This window comes from Hippichthys cyanospilos, chromosome 2 (assembly GCF_059441005.1).
Source record: "Hippichthys cyanospilos isolate Australia breed blue-spotted pipefish chromosome 2, RoL_Hcya_1.0, whole genome shotgun sequence".
Taxonomy (NCBI): domain Eukaryota; kingdom Metazoa; phylum Chordata; class Actinopteri; order Syngnathiformes; family Syngnathidae; genus Hippichthys; species Hippichthys cyanospilos.
In genome coordinates this window covers 11,016,620-11,038,266 of record NC_142370.1, presented here as the reverse complement: position 1 = coordinate 11,038,266, position 21,647 = coordinate 11,016,620, and the positions used below count along the sequence as shown (strand labels likewise).

The 21,647-nt window shown below is 41.3% G+C and overlaps 1 protein-coding gene and 1 pseudogene across 1 annotated transcript; one reads left to right on the top strand and one right to left on the bottom strand.

Moving 5' to 3' along the window:
- Positions 1-2,829: 2,829 nt before the first annotated feature.
- On the top strand, positions 2,830-11,978 carry LOC148427252 (voltage-gated purine nucleotide uniporter SLC17A9-like; annotated as a pseudogene).
- A 2,497-nt stretch (positions 11,979-14,475) lies between these two features.
- On the bottom strand, positions 14,476-20,882 carry LOC148427251 (YTH domain-containing family protein 1-like). Its single transcript, XM_088409143.1, has 5 exons — positions 20,438-20,882; positions 20,150-20,177; positions 18,384-18,478; positions 16,027-17,640; positions 14,476-14,811 (listed from the first exon to the last, which is right to left on the bottom strand). The coding sequence occupies exons 1-5, from the start codon at positions 20,465-20,467 to the stop codon at positions 14,797-14,799; spliced, it is 1,782 nt and encodes a 593-aa protein (XP_088265269.1). The 5' UTR covers positions 20,468-20,882; the 3' UTR covers positions 14,476-14,796.
- Positions 20,883-21,647: the final 765 nt, after the last annotated feature.

Sequence of the window (21,647 nt, the reverse complement as noted above, 5' to 3'; positions counted from 1 at the left end):
TCTTTTTTGTTTCATGAGCTTCCTTTTATTCTTTTTTTGTCCTTTTAATATGGTGGCAGCGTGAAAAGATATCTGTTGGTTTTTGATGTTAAGAAGGATACAGGTGTAGGTATGCATTTTTTCCATCGATAATAATCTTATTTATAGTCAGCGCGTCGTGTGTGTGTGTGTGTGTGTGTGTGTGTGTGGGGGGGGGGGGGGGGGGGGGTAGTTTTCTCTTTTATAAGGAGGGCTTGGCAAAAGGTATTTGAGAAACACTGCCTTAACCGGTGCAAAGAATTTTTGATGGAAAAAAAACCTCAAAACTATTTGGGGTCATACATGTCTTATTTAGTTCAATCAATCAATCAAATTTTATTTATACAGCCTAAATCACCGAAGTCTCAAAGGGCTTCACAGATGAAAAGAGGTCGTACAGAGACATCTTTTCAGTATAAGGTACACAACAGCATTCCCTGTCAAAGCTCTCAGAAGGGGAAGGAAAAACTCAAAAACCCCAATTTGGGGAAAATCAGAAACCTCCAGAAGGGACCACAGGTGGGAGGAGCCCCCTTCCAGGCCCACAGGTTGAAGTGGATGCTGCATGTACCAGACACAGAAACAATATAAATGACAGAAAACATATTGTGCTATATAGTGCAGTGATGTCTTGACAGCAGGCAAAGCCATTGGGCAAGAACCATCCCACATTCCAGCCAGGTGGACCGCAGACGGCCGAACTCCTAACCAGTGAAGCACAACCTGTTGTGCTTGTGTTCATTTCAGTTGCATTTTAGTTGCGTTGGTATGACATTTTTAGGGGTATCTCTCAGCATGTTTTACTCAGACACAGCGGAAGATAGCTTTCATAAAATCATCATCTGTTTTATTAGTGACTCTTTTGCTGCAAATTAGCATCACAGATGACAGTACCTTGTAAAATTTAATAGGCATAGATTTCGCGAAGGAGTCCGTGTAACACAATTTAGCAATAATTTGACGTCACAATAACACAAATAAGCAATAATTTGAAACAAAAAAATGTATCTGATCCTGTCATGGTATTAAAAAGCCTAAAATGATACTAGCTGACAGAAACCCTGTTAAAATGTCCTATCATCTTGCTGAACAAAATAGACCAAAGGATACTGCTGAAATTGTAGTCCAAAGATTTAATGAACACGAATGGCACAACAGTCTTGTTTGAAGTTGCGCTCCCCTTTCTTACAGTCCAAAAATGCTAACGGAACTCGTCTGAAAAAATATGTCACTGGAAAAAGAAGCTACCTGTTTAATCGACAAGGTTGATAATCGATCGGATGTTTAGAATTGCATCTCAATCAAACTGAAAACTGTTGAAAACAAATCACGAGCAGGAAATGCGTGCATCAGGCAAACCCCCGCGTTTAGATAGTTCCACTTTCATGGCAGCCAAATTTAAGATAACGGGTGACACACCAAAAGGTAAACAGCGGCTATTGACAACCCTGCGGACAGCGGCTTGCACTGCTGTTTTTGAGGAGAAAGCCAGCACATCTATTTGAATCCTTGCTTTGGAACGCCAAACGAATAGAACCGAATTTATGTAAGAACTCCCAAATTCTCCTTCTAGTTCAAAGCAAATGTTTTTTTTGTTTGTTTTGTTTTGGGGTTTTTTAGCAAAATGTTGACGTTTTACCGTAGACATTTCTTTGTGAAACTTCCAGACAGGACCTCCCACAGGACCTCTACATCCAAGGTGATCCAATAGGCAGGAATGGAAAGGAAAGAAGGAGACTTGGTGTTTGCAGCAGCATATGGAAAAGCTTTAGATAGTTTATTGCAGCCTGCTCAGTAAAAAAATTTTGAAATTGAAGTTTAAATTAGCAATATTTTTTTTATTTTAACATTTTTGCCAAAATCTTTTCAGATCTCGTTCTCATAGACTCAATCTTGTGTGATTTGTATCCCCTCCCATGCCTACTTGAAATATTTGGGTGCAACAGCCCTTGTCAGAGCAATTGTCAGCGTGGTAAGAAGGGCAAAAAACAAATCCGAGCAGGTTGGAACAGGTTGAGAAAATTGTCAGAGATGTTTATTGGCAAGCGGCATACAAAAAGTTCCCTAAAGCAGGGGTCTCCAAACTTTTTATCACCACGGACCGGTCAAAGCTTGAGCTTTTTACCGCGCAAATTACATGGTCAATCACAAAACTGAATTACAAAAGCCATTAATTTCAAGGGAGACACCTGGCACAAACGAAAATGTGAATGAGCTAAGCACATTCAGGGAAGCATGTAATAGCACGATGAAGATAAAAACTAATGTTAGCTAGCATGTTTTCCACAGTCACAAGTTGTTGGATCAACAAAAAAACTCATTTTGGCCACATTATCATACATCAACATTCTTACAAAGAAAGTATAACTTATAGACAGTAGTGGGCCAGATTTCACAGAGCCAAAACAACGAGTGTGTCACCGACTGCTTTCAAAACCACACCATCCTTCTCACTATAAAATGTAATATCAACAGCGGCCAGAGGCGGCGCCAAAAAAACAAAGATCAAACCAAACAAAGCACATATGAACGAACTGTTCAACCAAATCAGTTCCAGAATATTATTTCGGGTGCGGCCCACGCGGCCCGGCACCAATTGATCCACGGACGGGTACCGAGGACCAATGGACGGAGACCACTGGCATAAAGGGTAATACAAATGCTACAAGATAAAAACATGTAACTCTTCGATGACTGATTAAAAAAAAAAAAAAAAACATAATGAAGAGAAGCAAACTGTTGTGCTTGTGTTCATTTCAGGAGCTCCGAGCATCTCTCCGTTCAAGCACTTTTTTTTTTTAATTAACGTTCACGCAGAACAGCTCCCTCCAAATGTCTATAATGTTTAGGGTATTTGTTCTAACACGTTTTACTCGTCTAGCTGGTCCGTCTGTGATTGGTTGATGGCAGCCAGCGTACTTCTCTGGGCGATAGAGACAAGAGCTCACTTTTCCCCGAATGGCAGACAAACACACATCGGTAAAAGCTAGGAACGACTTGGCTGCTTCGCTCTTGGATCATCATGGCTTCGCTGCCAGCAATGACTCGGAGGAGCCGCAAGACAAAAACCTTTGGCCTCGGTGAGATGCACTGCAATCACACTCTCGAAATCAGTGGTTTAACTATTTTTTTTCAATGGTATACCCTCTGTGCATGCATTTTGCATGGAAAAGAGAAAAAAAAAAAAACAACTGAAAGACTGTGCGTTCTGCCATCCTTGTCTAATTTATGAAGCTTTGAAATGGTATGTGTTGTCATAAATCTAGGCGTATTTTATCCATCAGCTCCTGAAAATAGATCGTGTAACATCATCAGTTTTTGCGTGACTCATGACAGCTAATGTGTTATTACACTTAACCCAATCAAGGCACGCAGCTTATTGTACTTCTACTAACAACTTCAAAGAACACAATTTTGCAATACTTGGCATCATGTGTCTATTAATTTGCTCTTAATTTGAAAAGAAACATTTACTGTTCGCGCTGCAGCATTAAATTTTATCTGCTTGTATCTGAAGAAACACTTTTAAGATTTCACATACCTCCTGAATTACCTTCACGTATCCCAGTGATACACGTAACCTTTGGCAGCAATTGGTTCAAATGGGGTTACGTGTATCACCAGGGGTTAGTTAAGGTACGGCACTTCAGAGCGTCTGTGAGATTTTAACAATGGAACTGAATATCTCAGCAAATCTAATCAAATGCTATTTTAATGCTGTGGCTGGAACAGTACATGTTTGTTTTCAAATTGAGAGCAAATTAATTAGAACATGAAGAAACTTATTGCTGGTTATAGTGATGCTTTTGCAAAACATTGAATGCTTTTATTTTGTTGAATTTTACATAGTTGTGTGTCACCATTAGTGTCGCAATTATCTTGCTAGAAATAAGAGGCATTAAACAATATATCTTCATGGAGTAGTTCCATCATACACTCAAAGTTTAACAAATCAGACACAAATGGCAAAGCACTTTGTTTTCAGCCTTTTTATTTCTCTCGCACACGTAGATATGCTTTGCGTTGTTTAGGGGTACTAGGCTGAAAAATTGTATATTTATCATGTATCATAATCAGTGAAAAAATGTTGGGAACCATTTCTCCCTTTTGAGAACCACTGCAATAAATGACAGATTTTCCACGCTACTCTATATGTATGGTGAGATTTGCAAAAACTCCTGAAATGTCATGTGTCATTTGCCACAAACAGAGCAGAGGTTCGCAAATGGAGGCCAGTGTTGTTTTTGGGCACGTGCCTGTTGTGCTGTGCCCGGATGACCATGCCTGTCTGTGCCGTGGCGATGGCGGCCGCCTTCCGCTGGAACAAGATCGACACCGGCCTGGCCCTGGGCGGATACTTCTGGGGCTACTCGTGCACGCAGATCCTTGGAGGCCATGCCAGTGACAAGCAAGTCTTTCTACTCGACTCACTTTTGGGGTCCATGGAACCCTTCCCTATCCGAACGGTAATATTGCAAGTGATTTATCCACCTGATGGAAACATGACCAGAGGCATGTGCTTCAAAAGGTGCAAATACTTTGGCAAGGCCACCATATCCTCTGTAAAACCTCTAGCCCAGAGCTTGGCAGAACCAGAAATGCACACATGCGAGGGTGTCAGATTTGTGTTTCACTAACACCTTGAAATATGAGTAACCCAACTTGCCTTTTTCAACATATGAGCTGTTGTACATATGTACAGTATGTGTATATACTGGGGTGCACATAATTTTTTCGTGGGTTACTCAACTTAAGTACCGAGACATAGCGTCTGGTACACATCCTTTCTTTCATTTAAAACTTCCTTAATGTCCTTCTTAGTGCCGCTCTCGCCGTCTGTGTGCACAGAGCCAGCCTGCTTCCTCGAAAACTTTCGATTCGTGCGGTTCGTTCGGTACTCAGTTTATGTTGTCCAAAGAAGTCAGGGGCAAATTCTCCGTCAACTTTAAAGTGACAATATAAACGATCTCCTTCACACCCGCAAGCCGCTTCAGTAAACAAACGAATATCCTCAGAATCGGAACACAAGCCATGCGCGTGCTTAGCTCGATTAAATGCAAGGAGAACCAGCACTGTATGGTGGCAATTAACTCACTTCATCAGCCAAAGTTTAGCAAATAGTAAACGATCGTTCTAAAAAGAGTTTTGAAGCGGTTTATTCTAAAAACTGAACTCAGAATAAAGGCAAATTAACATTGTATTTGAAATAAACATATAGATTAGCCTTCATTCAGCAAGCCTAATGTTAACGCTAACAAATAATCGGAAAGTATAACAACAGTATAACCCATTAAGCAATTGCTATTTGAATTTAAACTGTGCAGTAACAACGTCAGACATTTCTCATTACAGAACGCAGTCACACGTTCGTTATCCTTTGCCGCAAACTTAAACGCTAAGTTTGGGCTTTCTTTTCCAGCCTTGAAAGGGGATTTTTATTTTCTGCTTAAATGGAGGTTTTCATGGATTTTGATGCCGGATGTTCTGTTGTGTAGAATCGGAGGGGAGCGGGTGCTGTTCTTCTCAGCCGCCTCATGGGCGTTGGTCACCGCCGCCACGCCCGTTCTGGCCCACCTTGGTTTTCGCAGCTTGGCTCTCATGACCATGGCCAGAGTCTTCATGGGAATACTGCAAGGTGATTTGTACCAACAGGACCCTGTAGCAATCTGGGTCAATAATAGAATGGAATGCTTCAGCACGTATTCACAGTACTCAGTGGATCGAGGCCTGAGCTCCATCCATTTTTTGCAGCCGCTTATCCTCACGAGGGTCGCGGGCTTAATTCTAACAAAAAGTTCAGGGACCTCCTAGAATCATTCGCAGGTCTTGAACGTATAATGAAAACTTTAACGAGTGACTGGATTGGGCAAATACTGACGCTTAGTATCGTAAGCTCGATACCAGTCATTATTTTAAGGTACCGGTACTCGCGACGGCGACCAGCATTGGTAGCAGTATTGAGGTGAAGTGGATCTAGTTTCGAATGGATTTATTATTAGCCATTGGATTGTTCAAAAAAACTGTGCTGATCAAAATACTTAATATCAGCGCTGATAATCAGTCTATCCCTCATTTCATTGGATGTGGGTGTATGTTGTGTCGCGGTGGTCTCAATTAGTTGCTACACCTCTGCAGGTGATCTAAACATCCTTAGAAGGTCCATCATTCTTTTCTAGGTGTATTCTTCCCATCTTTGGCCAGTCTGATTGCACAGCGCGCACCAGAAGGGGAGAAGAGCTTTCTTAACAGCATCAACCAAAGTGGGAGCTCTCTTGGGTATGCGGCGCGCACGCACACACGCACGCATGCTATTCAACACCTGTAAGGTGCAAGACGTGTTCTTTCTTTCAGAATGCTGTTGGCAGGCTTGCTGGGCTCCGCCATGCTGGATTGTTGCGGTTGGGAAAGCGTCTTCTACGCTGTTGGTTTTCTGTCTGCACTCTGGGCGCTGGTTCTGTGGCGTTTTTTTCTGAAAGGTGCCGTATTCGCCACCCCAAATGATCGCTCAGACAGACAGGCAGGCAGGCAGAAAAATAGATGGATGGATGGATGGATGGATGGATGGATGGATGGATGGATGGATGGATGGATGGATGGATGGATGGATGGATGGATGGATGGATGGATGGATGGATGGATGGATGGATGGATGGATAGATAGATAGATAGATAGATAGATAGATAGATAGATAGATAGATAGATAGATAGATAGATAGATAGATAGATAGATAGATAGATAGATAGATAGATAGATAGATAGATTAGATGACAGCAAGCCCATGCCCCAAACGAAGGACATAGCTCAAGTCTGGGGAAAAAAACACTAGAAAATGGATGGATGGATGGATAGATGGACAGAAAAAAATAAGTCTTGGACTTATTTTTTGCCTCTTTTCTTTTTTTTCAGTAAATTAATTTGTTTGAAAGCTTTGTTTTGTGTCAACGTTAGAAATGTTCTGCTTTCAGGTAACACTTCTTCAAAGCAGAAAGAAAGAAGAAATGACTCCAAATCAAACAATTTTTCTTGTTCTCATTTGCTGAGTCTAGTGAGAAAGCCAAGCATCTGGTACGGATGATTTACTTATTACAATAGGATTGCAGTTCATTTTGTGTGATAATCAATGACTATGTAGCATTTTTTTTAATCATTTATAAGTAATATAAGCGATGAACATTTAATTGTTGCTCATTGATATTGTTTCCTGCACTTCACTGGACTGTGGGTGGCGATGTACCCCCTGTGAAACTTTTTTTAAGCCAAGTATCCTCTAATCAGACCTAAGCATTTTAGATTTTAAAAAAATATTCAAAACAAAGAGCTGTGCCATTCATTATTAAATATTTGAACTACATTAATGGTGGGATCTCTAGACAAATTTTAGTCAGCAACTCCAGGAGATAGTTCAGGTATATGTTACGTTGTTGTTTTTTTGTTTGTTTTGTAATTGAGGCAGATAACCAATATTTGTTGATATTTCTTTTCAGTATCAAAATAAAAAGAAAAGCATTTGTTTACCGAACAGTCCTTATCATGGCAGTTAAAAATCTTACATTTTGATGTTACCTGAGGAAACCTTTTTCAAGTCTCGTGTACTCATTTGAGAACCACCGTCCCAGCCAATGAGGCACTCTCAAGCGGCAACATCAGTGAACTTCAAAAACGTCGAAACTAGTCAAACTTGATTTGTTTCGTTCCCAGTCTAAACGGGCCTCTTGTGTTGTTGCTCTGCCGCAGCGCCATGGTCTTTGCTCACCTGTGCACAGGCGGCACCTCCTACACGTTAATTTCGTGGATGCCGACCTTTTTCAGCGACGAATATCCACACGCCACGGTACTCGTTATGTCCCGATAGGTCAGAGGGCATCAGCCGTTTGCCACAATGTTTTTTTTCCCCAGACGTGGGTGTACAACATGTTTCCTTGGGCGGCTGCCGTTCCGGCAGCTCTTGGCGCTGGCTATCTCTCCGATTCGCTCATCAGCCAAGGATACGGCGTGGCCTTTGTGAGAAAGGCCATGCAGGTATGCGAGCTTGCTCGCGTATGTGCTATTGTCGTGCTACTGTGCGATTATAATTTGCTCTTTGTCATGTCCCCCTCAGTTCATCGCCATGGGCGTGTCCAGTGCCTTTATCCTGCTGCTGTCTGTCAAGGTGTCCTTTCCCATTGCCGTCATCTGCCTCTCTGCTGCCGTGATTGCACTCTCCTTCAGCAGCTGGTATGCGCAAAAGCTCAAGAAATCTCCCAAAAAGTCAATATTATGGGAAAGGTTGTTTGCGGTCACAGGTAAAACAAAGGTGATTTGTTTCGGTCTTGCTTTTATTATTCACTTGTCCGTTTTTTTTCAGTGGCTCTCAAATGGAGGGTAGGGTTTATCTTATCGCAGTACAGTTTTCTTTTCAAATTGAGAGCATAGTCATTGAAACATGAAGCAACTTATTGCTGAATTGTGTGTGTCTGGTGAACACTTTGCAAAACATTGTATGACTTTAAGTTTTATATACTAGACTAGATTCACATTGTCCATTGGCAATTTCACAACTGACGAGCCACAAATTAAACAGACGATAATTCATTAAATGTGCCCAGAGATACCTCTTCAAATGTAGTTCCAAAATGTATTCAATCAGACACGAATAGCACGGAACTGTTTTAAGTAAGCCTTGGTGAGAATCAATGCCAAGTATGGGTATCAGGCCGATTACCTTACCTTATTTTGTTATTGTATGTATTTATTTTCTTTTAGTGTCTAGTGTCTTTGCGCAGTTTTGCAGTCACAAATTAAAAATTACAAGTTAGAACAAATAAAATGGCCATTAATTTATTGACATTTTATTTGCAGCCCTACTTAGCAGCATATTTGATCATTTTAGATAGTACACACATCACTTTAAATGTGTTTGTGAATCGTGCAAACATTTTATTCAGTTCTTTGTTTGTATTTCCCCCATCAAAACAAAAAAAATGAGTTGAACAACTTATAGGTAAAATGAATGACTTACAGTATCTTGATCGCTTTTTGTTTGAATGGCAAAAATCTAGCTTCGAACAGGGGTGTGCAAACTTTAGTTGCCTGCTTTTCCCCACATGCTGAATCATGTCGTGTCTCACGTTGCAGTGGTTCAGCAGTAAATGTGCAGGATCTCACGCCGTCACGAGCAGGAGCCCTTTTTGGTGAGTTGAGCGAGGGTCTTTTTCCAAATTCTTGAGGGATGAAAGTAGACTGACTTAAAGCAGCCTTTCTTAAACTTGACCCCCATGGATCATAACATGGAGTCACAGAATCCTGATTTTAATTTGTATTTATATGTTTTACTATATATTATTATGCTATTTTTTTCAATTGTTATTATTATAACAAATAGAAAAAAGATTTTCCCCAAGAACCAATGACATAATTTTAAAGAAAGACCAACAGTAAATAATACAATACAGTATAACATTGTTCCATAAAGTTTGATGAAATCAATTGCAATACCTTGACATAAGGTCAGGTGTTGGCGGCATTGGTAATCACCCATCCCGAATGAAAATGAGTATTAAAGAAAGTTAACTGGTTGAAACTATATCTCACATGTACAAAACTATTGCACTGTTCCACCCTATTTAATCAGAGATGCAAATGAACATTTCTAGATTCATTCATATTTGCATTGATTCCAAATGTGTCCCCATTTTTTCTTTAGCTCATTAGGGTTTTCAATCATGTTGTTATTATAACAACAATCTATCCGCCCAGGCACGGGGAGAACATGCAAACTCCACACAGGAACGCTGGAGGCGGCAGTGACTCCGCGACTTCCGCATGTGAAGCAGACTGTGACGAATAATAACAAAAATATATTGAATATGATACGTTATTGCAAGAAATTACAGCATGGTCAAATTTGTTAGGGATAAGCTCTTACGTTTTGTTTTGTTTTGTTTTGTTTTTTGTTAAAACCAAAATTCCTCCAAAACCTAATGTGCTTCAAAAAATCAATATATTTTTTTAATCAGCATTCACAAGCTGAGTTGTGATTGATTGCATATGTCATACATGTCATTTTCAGTCAACAACAAGTGTGTTTTCAAAAGTATGAATTGTGCATGAAGAGCAATTTCGTATAGAGAAAAAAAAATAACTTTTTGTGGCTGAAAATAGCTAGATCAGTGGAATAATATCCCTTGAGAAACACACAAGAAATGTGCATGGTTAATTTGTTGTTGTTTTTGTTTAGGTTTCATGAATATGCTTGGCGCTTTCACAGGTACGCATCCTCAAAGTGTATTCATCTTCACAATACAGAATCAAATTTTTGCCTTGACCCAATGGCTTACTAATATTGTTTTCATTTATTTATATGCTCGTGAGAGCCATCTTTTTTATTTCTGTCCACTGTAGTTGACTTTTGTTTTTGGTCAATATATTCGGACTCATTGGAGCTAAGCTACTAAGCCCTAGTGTTCGCAATCGAGGACATCCTGGAGACAATGTGGAAACAAAAGAATGGGGTCAAAGGTCACGAGGTCAGAAACAAAAAGTCAAGGATAGCAACACTCACAGGCATATATTCTTTATCCACGGGGAAAAAAATCCTCCCGCGACTCAGCCAATTAATTTGTGTCCATTTTGTCTCAGGGAGACGGCAAAGTTAATTGCATCCCACCAAAACACAGGGGACATCATTGGAAAGGCTGGACCAGGGGTCAACAACTTGCGACTCTGGAGCCACTTGGGCTCTTTCATCGTTTTGTTGCGGCTCTCCGTGGTTAGGGAAAATTAAAAAAAAAAAAAAAATTGTTTATTTCAGATCGCCTTTGCATAACAAGCGACGCATTTGAATTGCCGTCAGTGAAGTTTGCCTGATTGGGTAACAGGGCGATATCGATACTAAATGCTCAGATGCGACGGGACGGAAACGTGACGCGAGACAGCCAATCAGTTTCGGAAAGGTAAAAACAGGAAAAAGAAATATAGCCCGGCCTTCCAAATTAAAAGCACACATTTTTAAAGTAAGCTATAAGTGAACATTCCAAACTAAAGCACTTGAAGAATTATCAAAACAAAATAAATGCCATCTTAATGCCCCTGCGTGTGAATGAGGATGGACTCAAAATTTCAAAATAAGACAACACAGGTAATTAAACAACACAAACTGGATTGCTTGATGAATTCTTAACACTGAATAAATCTCATCTTAATGCCTGTTTGTGATCATGGAGGGATTCAGACGTTGGTTCGGTCTGCTTGCTTCTTTTCATAAAAATAATGCGGTATAATCTTGTTTAAAAAAAAAAAATATATATATATATATATATATATATATATATATATATATATATATACACTTCTAGAATGTTTCCTGAGCACACTAGGTTGCAGTAGGGGAGCTCCAATCGGTCAAAAGACCACAAAGAAATATCCACTCCAATGGACACAAGCGAAGAGCATTTGAATGACAGTAATAGTGGGAAAGTTCATTTTTCTCTGTTCGTGTGCTTGACTGTGATATACTATACTTTCTCTTGGTGGCCAAGGTGGGCACACCAGAAGCAGAAGCAGCACAAGGATTGAAATTGCAGTTTTAAATCCTGATGCACCAACTTTAATTCTTGATACTATTCCTTTCACGTAATACTGTCTAATTATCAGGTAAAACTTAGAGCTATTATTTTGGATTGAAAGGCATTTCTATTTATTTCTGTGGATAAAAATGATATGAGATGCCGAGACTCGTATATGTGCTCACACTCTCAACTTCAATTGGGATTCGATGTGCTAGTGTGTGCGTCATGTGTGTTTGCCCCAGGTGTGCTGATGGTGTCGCTATCGGGCTACATCATCGAGGTGACCCAATCGTGGGCGTCGGTCTTCTTCCTCATCACTTTCGTTCACTGCGTCGGCCTCATGGTTTTCCTCTGCTTTGGAGATGCCCGACGAGTTGACCTTTAAGAATCAAACTCTTTAGCTTTTATTTGAAACTTTGAACATATCAGCATATATATATATATATATATATATATATATATATATATATATATATATATATATATATATATATATATATATATATATATATATATATATATATATATATATTTGTCCTTGCAAATATTTACAGTATATGACGTTTCAAAACTTGCTATATTAACACACTTGTGATATTTATGACAATATGCAACAAATGTTCTAAGCATGTCTTTTGTGTGTTTTTATTAAAATTGCTGAAATAAATTGTCTTCCAATCATATGATTCTTCACTCAACTGAAGATGTTTCTCTACTGCTCGATGGTGCTGTAAGGTAACTAATGTCACATTGACTGCAGGCCGATTGCAGTTTGCACTATAAAGATGCGGCAAACTAATAATGCAATTCAGTTGAATTCGAATTAAGTAAGCAAATGAAATGAAATGACGGATGAAAAATGCACTTACATTTTTATTTAGTAGTTTTTTGATTAGCATTCCCATTCGTTGGTCTGTCGGCAGATTTACAGCAATATTTGCTAACCTAATACAACTACGAATATCAAAATATTCATAGCGTGTAGATCATAATCCTCTTATGAGTCCTCTTGTGGAATAAGTATTCCATCCATCCATTTTCTGAAGCCAATTCTCACTAAGGTCGCTGGCTTGCTGGTGTTAAAACCACAGCTGTCTTCAGGCAGTAGGCGGGGTACACCCTAGACTTGCCAGCCAATCGCAGGGCAGAAGCAATCACTCACACCTTAGGGCTATTTGAATTGTCCAATATATGGAATATGTATAATGCACAAGCCAACCTTTTGTATTTGCCTCAAGGGGGTGGCCATTTTACTACTTGTTGTCGACTGGAAATTACATCGCAGTTACTTAGGAAACTGCTTTTTTTCCTGTTTTATGTCATTGCATGCGCTGCGATCTTACAAAATTGAGGTGCAGCGTGTAGGTCTCAAAATATTTTTGTTTTGTTTTTTTTAAGTTTGCTCCGGAACTATATTTTTTAATCTATGCATGTATAATGCACATCGGGGGGGCCACTTCTTTGCCCTGAGGTTACGACTGAAGTTGACATCACAGTTGGTCTAGTACTAACCAATCACTGTTTGTAAAGTGAGCTGTGATTGGCTGCTACCAGAGAAATGATGTCACTTTCAGTCGATAGCGAGTGACAAAATAGATAAAAACGTGGATTTGGCTTCTTACTGCATGAAAGTAGCGTTAATGGATTAGTAGGGTCGCATGGAACACTTCAAAGTAAAGACTTTTGGGAAGTTGACATGCCCTTTAAAATTTACAAATCAAATAATTTGATCTCCCCTGGCTAAAAGATAAGCACTCCTAAACCGCTTCTTGTATATTAGCCCTTCTGCGGTATTCTGTCCAATTCCTAGTCCTTCACATCAAAGGCACTAGGGAGCTGAAATTTCACCCAGCTGGCCACATGAAAGTTGAAAATGGCACAACCCGCAATTAATTAATGTTATCACAATAAACTGAGTGCGCCATCCACTGACTAAAATACCGACGCTAGAATGTGGAAGAAAATGACCCAAAAATGATGAAAATACTGCACAAGAGTTTTTGAAATAGGCTGAAAATGACATACAAGCCTGACCAGATAAGTATATCTTTAATAATGACTATGATCAAATATAAGAATGTGATAGTGACCTCTGATACAATGACATTTCATTCAGGGGTGACATTAAACTTTTTTTTTTTTTTTTTGCATACTTTTTCAATAATCCAATACTGTTATATAACTCTGGTTGCACCGCAGTCATACCTCCTCTCTCGACTTTCACGCTCACGAGCGCAAACACACAGACACAACACTGCAAGTTATTTCCAAAAAAAAGACAGAGAAAATAAGAAAACATCACAAACATATAGCATATAGGCTAGCCTCTGGGTTTCCATACTTGTACGATAAATCAGTTAATGCTACAGTTAAACAAGTCGAGGCGATTGCAATTAGAAATGCCAGTACATTAAAGCTTATATTAGCTGATGGCAACTGGGGGAGCGTCACAGCAATGGAACCGACCTAAGTCTATATAGAACCAGAAACAAAACCCAAGTGACCAATTTAAAGAGCATCCTCAGAACAGACAAGACTTAGAGGGGAAAAAAAACAATTGAAAGCTACAGATATGACAAAAAGGAGGGACCCCTTCCACAGACAAATTCCCTGAAACAAATGCGATTGAGCCCAACCTGTTGCAATATTTCCCAAGCATTTTCGAACTTTGCACTTTCTTAAAAGCAAGCGTGAGAAAAAGAATGTGTCGTTACACCGAACATGAGTGAGCATGTGCACGCATGAAAGAAAAAGCAGACGTTAGTTAATAGTGTTGTTCATTCGCGAGATTCAACATGACAAGCACTTCACATTTTGTCAAACACACGCCAAGCACAAAGTAAGTCACGGATGAGCAGCAGCGTGCTGTCAGGAGAACCCCCCCCCCCCCCCCCCCCAAAAAAAAAACAAACAAAAAAACAAAAACAACCTGACATGCACACGTCTTACTCATTCCGTTCATGAGGAACCAAACTAAAATGAAGAAAGTCTGGATGAAACGTCCAGCCTTCACACTTCCCAACAATGGTGCTCAATGTTTTGGACACGTAGGAGGGAGGAGGGTGCGAGAGTGGATTGAACTTAAATAGAAAAAATAGGAAGTCTTCAATATTCTTCAAGTCCATGTGTCTTCTTCTTTGTTTAGTTTATTTGTTTAAATGGGAAATTCATTTGAGTGTTCGTCCCAGCAGGACTCGCTTGCTGCGGAGCGCTCCACCAGGGGGCGCCCTTCACTTCTGACGATCCTGCCAGCAGAGAGAGAACGCAGCCTCGGTCATATTACGAATTGCCGTGACCAGACAACATTCAAACGTTCATTGACAACTAAACGTATATTTAATTATTTGGCGATTGTTTTGAAAATAAAATCATCACCTATTACAGCAGTTATCAAACGGAGTGTGCAAGACTAACAGGGTTTCTGCAGATATCAGTACATTCAATCGATCTTTAGCAATTAATTCAAATAAAACATTACTTTAACTTTGGAAAACAATGAGCGATACTTTGGCCGACTTTCGGAAACGTTAGACCAAACCGGAAATGGAAGGAATCAAAATCTATTTACAATCAACAGTGTATTTTCTGCAACTGTTCAATCATGTCATGTTTAACGACTAGCGATTGGAAATCAAAAGGTATTAATGAATACAATTTGGCAAGTTAGTCCGTTTTAACATAATCGTTAGTTGCAGCCAAAGTTGCAACAAAACGTTTAATGATCTCGGGCCAGCAACAAGAGCAACGTGGTGGCCAACGTTTCCTTTCCATCCATGGCAGTTCGAGGGCATGGAGAGGAATTCATAACTGACTTAAGTTCTCCAATGTTTCTTATGATAGTTTGCTTTTTAATGTATCAACTTCAAAGAATGCGCAGTTACAAAATAAATATTCTTACCTTTGAAAAGATATTCCCAGTTCAATCGTTGTATTTGAACAACTTTTTTTCGTCTCTCCCCCATTTCAGAGTACCATACATTTTAAGTTAAAAATACTACAGGCCAGAGTATCGCCATCATTTGAACTTGCACTGCCATCGATAAAAATCAATAAACATGCCACAAGCTGCAACGCTGTTGGAAAGTACTGTTATTTTATTTTTATTGGCCCATATGTGAGCAAGGGATGACCGACCTTTTTGAAATGGAGAGCTACATCTCTGGTTTAGGTGAAGGCACCAATCACTCGCAGAACAATGTTCTATTGCAGAGCAGGCCTGCGGGCTACGCATGTGATCCTCGCAGGTACTATGTTGGTGACCCCCCCAATTTCAAACTATGAGCTGATGATGATTATCTTTAAAACAAACAAAAACGCTTGCTGTTGCCATAAGCGGCATTTTATAGTTACATATGAGCCAATTAGTTGACTAGTTTGACAAAAGATGAATATCGCACTTTTCATTGAATTGTTGCGCTACCTTCCACGACCATTTTCGTGGGGTTTGACGCAGGACTGACCTTTTTCACCACCTCCTCCTCCTCCTGCTTGCGCTCGTAGTGGGAAAAGTCATCAAAGATGGAGGTGGTGTGTTTGTAGGTGGCGATGATCTTGAGCACCTGCTTGGCCTTCTCCAGAGGAACCTCCTGCGTGTCGCGCGAGTTGGTGACCGGCTTGTTGTCGTTGTTCTCCAGGCGGATGTGGCGCAGCTGGCTGTTGGGCACGTCCTTGACAAACAGCCAGCTCACGTCAAACTTGCCCTTCCACTTGTCCTGCGCCCAAACGCCGGCGCTGGTGCCGTAGTCCACGGGCGAGCGCATTTCGGCCACGCCGCAGAAGTGCCCGCTGCCGTTGACGCTGAACAACAAGTAGACGGGACCTTTGGAGTTCATGGTCCTGAAGGCCGAGTCCAGCCGCTTGTTGCCGTGCTCCGTGCTGCACCAGATGGAATACTTGATTGAGCGGTGGATATCGTCCTCCGAGTAGCTCTTGATGATGAAAACGCGGCCGTTCTTCAAGTTCCAATCAAAGTCCTTGGGGTTGTAACTGTGGGCGGCGCGCAGCTTCTCCAGCACCGGGTGCGACTCGGAGCCCGGCTCGGGGACTCCGCAGCCATTGCCGATCCCCCCGCAGCCGCCTCCGTTGGATGAGCCGCTACTGTCCAAGCTGCCGCCGCCACCGTAGCACAGGTTGCGATTGCGAGGAGCCACCCAGCGCGTCTGCGGCGCAGAGTTGTGGTTCTGGAAGGACTGGAGCGGGGGAGGCGTAGGGCCCGGCATGGTCATCTGCTGGACTAGAGACTGGGCCGACTGGAGCGACTGCTGAAGGGGGAGCAGGAGGCCTCCGCCGCCGCCGCCGCCCGGGTGTGAGTGAAGCGGCGGCGGCTGCAACGGGCCGCTCATCTTGGGGGCCACCACTTTACTATCCCAGGTGTCGATGTCCACCATGTTGTGTTTGACAGACGCCGAGGGGAGCGGGCCGCCACAGACCGGCCCGCCCAGTTTGTTTTTGGTCTTTTGTTGCTGCAGCTTGGCGGGTTTACTCGCTATGGCGGCCCACGACGTGGGTTTCGGGGCCGGCATTCCCACCGGACCTCCATTGCCCGCAGCGACGGCAACACCACCGCCACCGCCGATCGCGGAGCCGGCGGTCTTCACGCCCGAGCCCCCGGTAGTTAAGTCCCCGCCGATTTTAAGGCTCAGCATGCCCTGCTCCAGGTTGTTCATACCCGGGGCCTTGCTGAGGGTGTCGCTATGGAAACCCGTCTGGCCATCCGGGACTAAAGTGCCTCCTAAGGAGCTGGGCGGGTAGCTGTAACTTCCCCCGTATGCAGAGCTTTGAGTCTGCTGGCCCTGAGAACCGCTGGTGCCCCAGGCGGAGAAGGCTGGGTTCTCAGGGAAAAAATTAAACCGGTGCGGGTAAATACTGCTGCTGAGCCCCCCCGGCTGGCCAAATACTGTGTCGTGCATGAAGTGGTGGTCCCCATTGCTGAGAGGCGCGTAGGGTGTCAAGTAGGGGATAGGAGGGTCCCCACCTGTGGACCACGGGGCCTCGCTGAGGGGGTAAGGGAATCCGATGGAGGGGGCGTAGTAGCTTGACAGGTAAGGGTCTGTCATGGACTGGTAGCTGTTATTCTGCAGACGGGAACAAAAGCACATGTCAGAAACAACAAGATGGAGTAAAGGCAACTCTGGGGCATGTTCGCACTCAGTCGGTAAAATGATTTTGACGTTAAAAAGAAGTGAAGTCATGACTCGATTGGAACGTATGTGATGTACAAAAAAAATAAAGATTAGTGGGAGTCATTATGTACTTCAGATAAGTCACTTTTTTCACAGTGGCAACTTTTCCTCAGCGCACCAGCACTGTGTGAAGGCGGGGGTACGTCAGATTTTAACAGGGTTTCTGAAGGTATCGGCAATTAATTCCTTGTTTTTTGTTGCATTGACGGGAAGAGCACATTTTCCTTTTCATAATAAGAGCAACTTAATTGGCCTCTGAAGCAACCTATTGCTAAACTCTGTTGTAGTGACGAGGTTTTGGGAAAGGAGCCAAAAGATTGTTCCACGATCCATCTTCTCAAGTTTCCGAGTAAAATACGCTTAAGAGATACATCTACCGATGAAGGTCCAAATTTTAATAAATCAAAACATGTATGGCATTGCACTTTCTTTCACGTATGTTTTTCATTGGTGTGGGTATACTTGGCTGAAAAAAAAATTCTCAATGAAAATGGAGGAGCAGACAAGAGATGGTTGAAAAATAGAGAAATCGTCAAGAAAAGACTTGCTTTGCATAATCCAGAGTACCAGAAATCAAGTGTGAACACAACTATAATAAGGTCAAAAAATAAATTCAAGTAATTCAAGCAGCTCACCTGGTTGGACTGGCCTGTGAGGTAGGGCTCAAAGTCATTATCATGCACAGTGTCTTTCTGATGCAGGGAGCCGTTCTGCACGGAAACCGAAAAGCCTGAACGCAAACACAAATTCTGTCAAAAACATGACTGCACACAGAGGGCAACAACATTGAACTCGGAAAGAACACTACTCCATTGCACAAATAACGCTGTCTATTTGCATAATGCGGCCATGACAACAAAAGGATCTTCATCTGTAGAATGGGAGAGCCTCTGCTAAGGAGGGCCCAAACTGCCAAAATTAAAAATAAATCAATTGAAAGTTGGACAGCAGGCAGCCCTTATTTGAAGAACATTTCATGCTGATATTGTCTGCAGCATAAAATCAATAAATATGAGCGCAGAGAATTTGTATTTATGTATTTTTCTAGATACCCACATTTCCTTATTTTTCTATTCATTATGACTTGTATTTAGTTATATACATACACTTTAATTTTTTAACTTTGCAATTTTCATACAACCTTCATCATGTTTGTCCAATCGAATATGCCAGCTGTTCTCAACCGGCTAAGTATCTCTGGGGTGACATGAAAACACTTTCAGGGGGTTTGTGACAATTCAACAGAGTAAAGCTTTCGTGTTTTTTTCAAATTAAGAGAACATTAATTGGAATACAATGCAAATTATTGCTGAATCGATGACTTCTTTGCAAAAGGACACATTCCATGCCTTTATTTTGGTTTTGTAAGATTGTGCATAGTTATCAGTGAAGCTATTTTCCCACCGACGAACCAGAAATATATGATGTAGCACGAATTGTCTTGTAGTGACGGGTCCAGCAACACCGATGCATTAAGTGCATGCGCAGAGCTCAAAGAGCGAAACCGCGTGTCGGTATCCGTGCCGCTTCAAGAAAAATTAGGTGACCGATCCAGCCGTACGTATTGGATCCCGTCATTGACGGTAATTAGTTTTGCCTCCGTGTTGTCCGATGAAAGTTTGCGTTGTATTTATACCGTGGGTTCAATTTCCAGAGCAAGCATGTGCATGTAAGCGTGTGAGATTTTTTTATTGTATTTTTTTTTATATAAGATATATTCTTTTAAACATCATATTTCCATGCATTGGGCCAGGCAATTTTAAAATGTTTTATGAATGAAAGTTTGCATAAAAAAATGACTCGATAGAGTAAGTAGAGGATATAATGAATCACTTTAATATTTAATAAATATCTTAATTTTGGCTATGTTTGTTAGTTTTAGGCTCACCAGCCATATGGATCCCTTGTGAGTTTTGCAGAAAAAAATGGATCATTTTACAGCTAAAACTGTTAAGTTTTTTTTTTTTTTTTTATCCAAAACTACTTTGTGCTGGTTAAAATGCTTTAAAATTGTGTATGTAATAGTTTAAAAGCAAATAAGAAACTGAAAATGATTCCTACATGAAATGACGTAATTTCCTGGCACGTTGACTTTCACATCATTTGGCTGACATCTGGGATGTTTTAACCACTAAATACTTTGACAAGTAGTAGATTTACTAGATCATCTGAAGCATAGGTGTCGAACTGCAGTCCTTGAGGGCCGGTATCCCACATGTTTTCTGGTTTTCTCTCTTCGATACAAGCATTGCAGAGCTTGAAGATGACCCTAATCATTAGCATCGGGGGTATTTGAGAGAGAAGGTTTGAAAACATGCAGAATACCTGCCCTCGAGGACTGGAGTTCGACACCGCCGATCGGAAGTAAAGCACCAGAACACATTGGTCGTTTACTTCTTACCTTTACTGGCATCTTGTCCTTTGGTGATCTTTGCAGAAGGAATGTATGAGGGGAAGTAGAGAGAAAGGTGATTAAAGCATCACATGATCGGTGAAAACCTGAAAGTTTCCGGCAACAATAACCACAACAGCGATAATAACAAGATACAGCACAAAATGCTACTAGGGACTTTGGTCCAAGCAGGCCTTGATTACAAGCAGCTATCGAAGTAAGTTAACTGGCCTGTCAGTGGGAGATGTGTACATCTGCAACACGCATGTTAAGTATGAACATTTTCTTGGTGCTAACCTGCGGGTCAATGCTGGCGGCGGACATCATGGATCGTCCAGCTTTTGTTGTGTTTGGAGCCCCCCCGCCCCTCCCCGGGAAAATCGTGTAGTGAGTGAGCAGCCTTTTTGTAGAGAAGCTCGGATGTCAATTTGCTCCAGCGGTAGTTAGCCAGCGTCCCCGTTCGGCTTGGTGTTTGTAGCTGCAGGAGCAGCGGCGACGGCCTCGCTTTTCGTCGTCGTATTTTTTCGCTGCTGACACTCCGCGGAGGACAGTCCTGTTCATATGAAACCGGCTTGACTTTCCTTCTTTTTTTCCCTCCTTTATTTGTTTTTATATTTTTTTTCTAGCCCGCCGTGGCTGTCACATTACGAGTGGAAGCAAACTAGCTCGGACGTGGTTCTGCTAGTGCTAACTTAGCCGAACGGCGAGCTTTCCTTCCACCGGCTCTGCTGCTGGCTGGAAGTGACGCAGCTTACGTAAACGACGCGTCTCCGGCTACCTAGCAGCACAGCTCCCATGCTAGCATCTTTGCTACGGCTACACTCAGCCTCGTCCTTCTTGATTGGACAGACACAATATATATATATATATATATATATATATATATATATATATATATATATATATATATATATATATATATATATATATATATATATATATATATATATATATATATATATATATATATATATATATATGGTAAAAAATATTTTTTTCTGACTTAATAGTAAAGGAAGACACAAATATTTAGTGCATCAAAGTGCCTGAAAAAAGATCCTTATTTTATCACAACTATACTTCACATGACAAAAACAAATCCTTTTCCAAATCATCCAGGCCCCCTGGCATCGTCTCGTGTCCCCGTAGGGGGGGGCGGGACGGGCACTGACCATTGATATGCTTCATGGGTGTCAAACTCATTTTTATCATGGGCCACATTGTAGTTAGAATTTCTGTAGACGGGCCATTGTGACTGTGAAGTCAAAAAAACTTTACACATTTTGAAATGAGAGGCCGCTAAAACTGTTTAAAAGGGGTATTGGGGTATTTTTATATTTTTAGTTTTTCATTTTTAATAGAGATCAGCACTTGTTAGTATTGCTCTTTAAATCTCATATAAAATATTTATCAGAATAGAGCATAATGCCTTTATTGTCTGCCGTCTTCTGTTCGCTGAGTTGAACAGAGTAAGAATTTCACCGTGTGGTTTTGAGCTAAACATGTG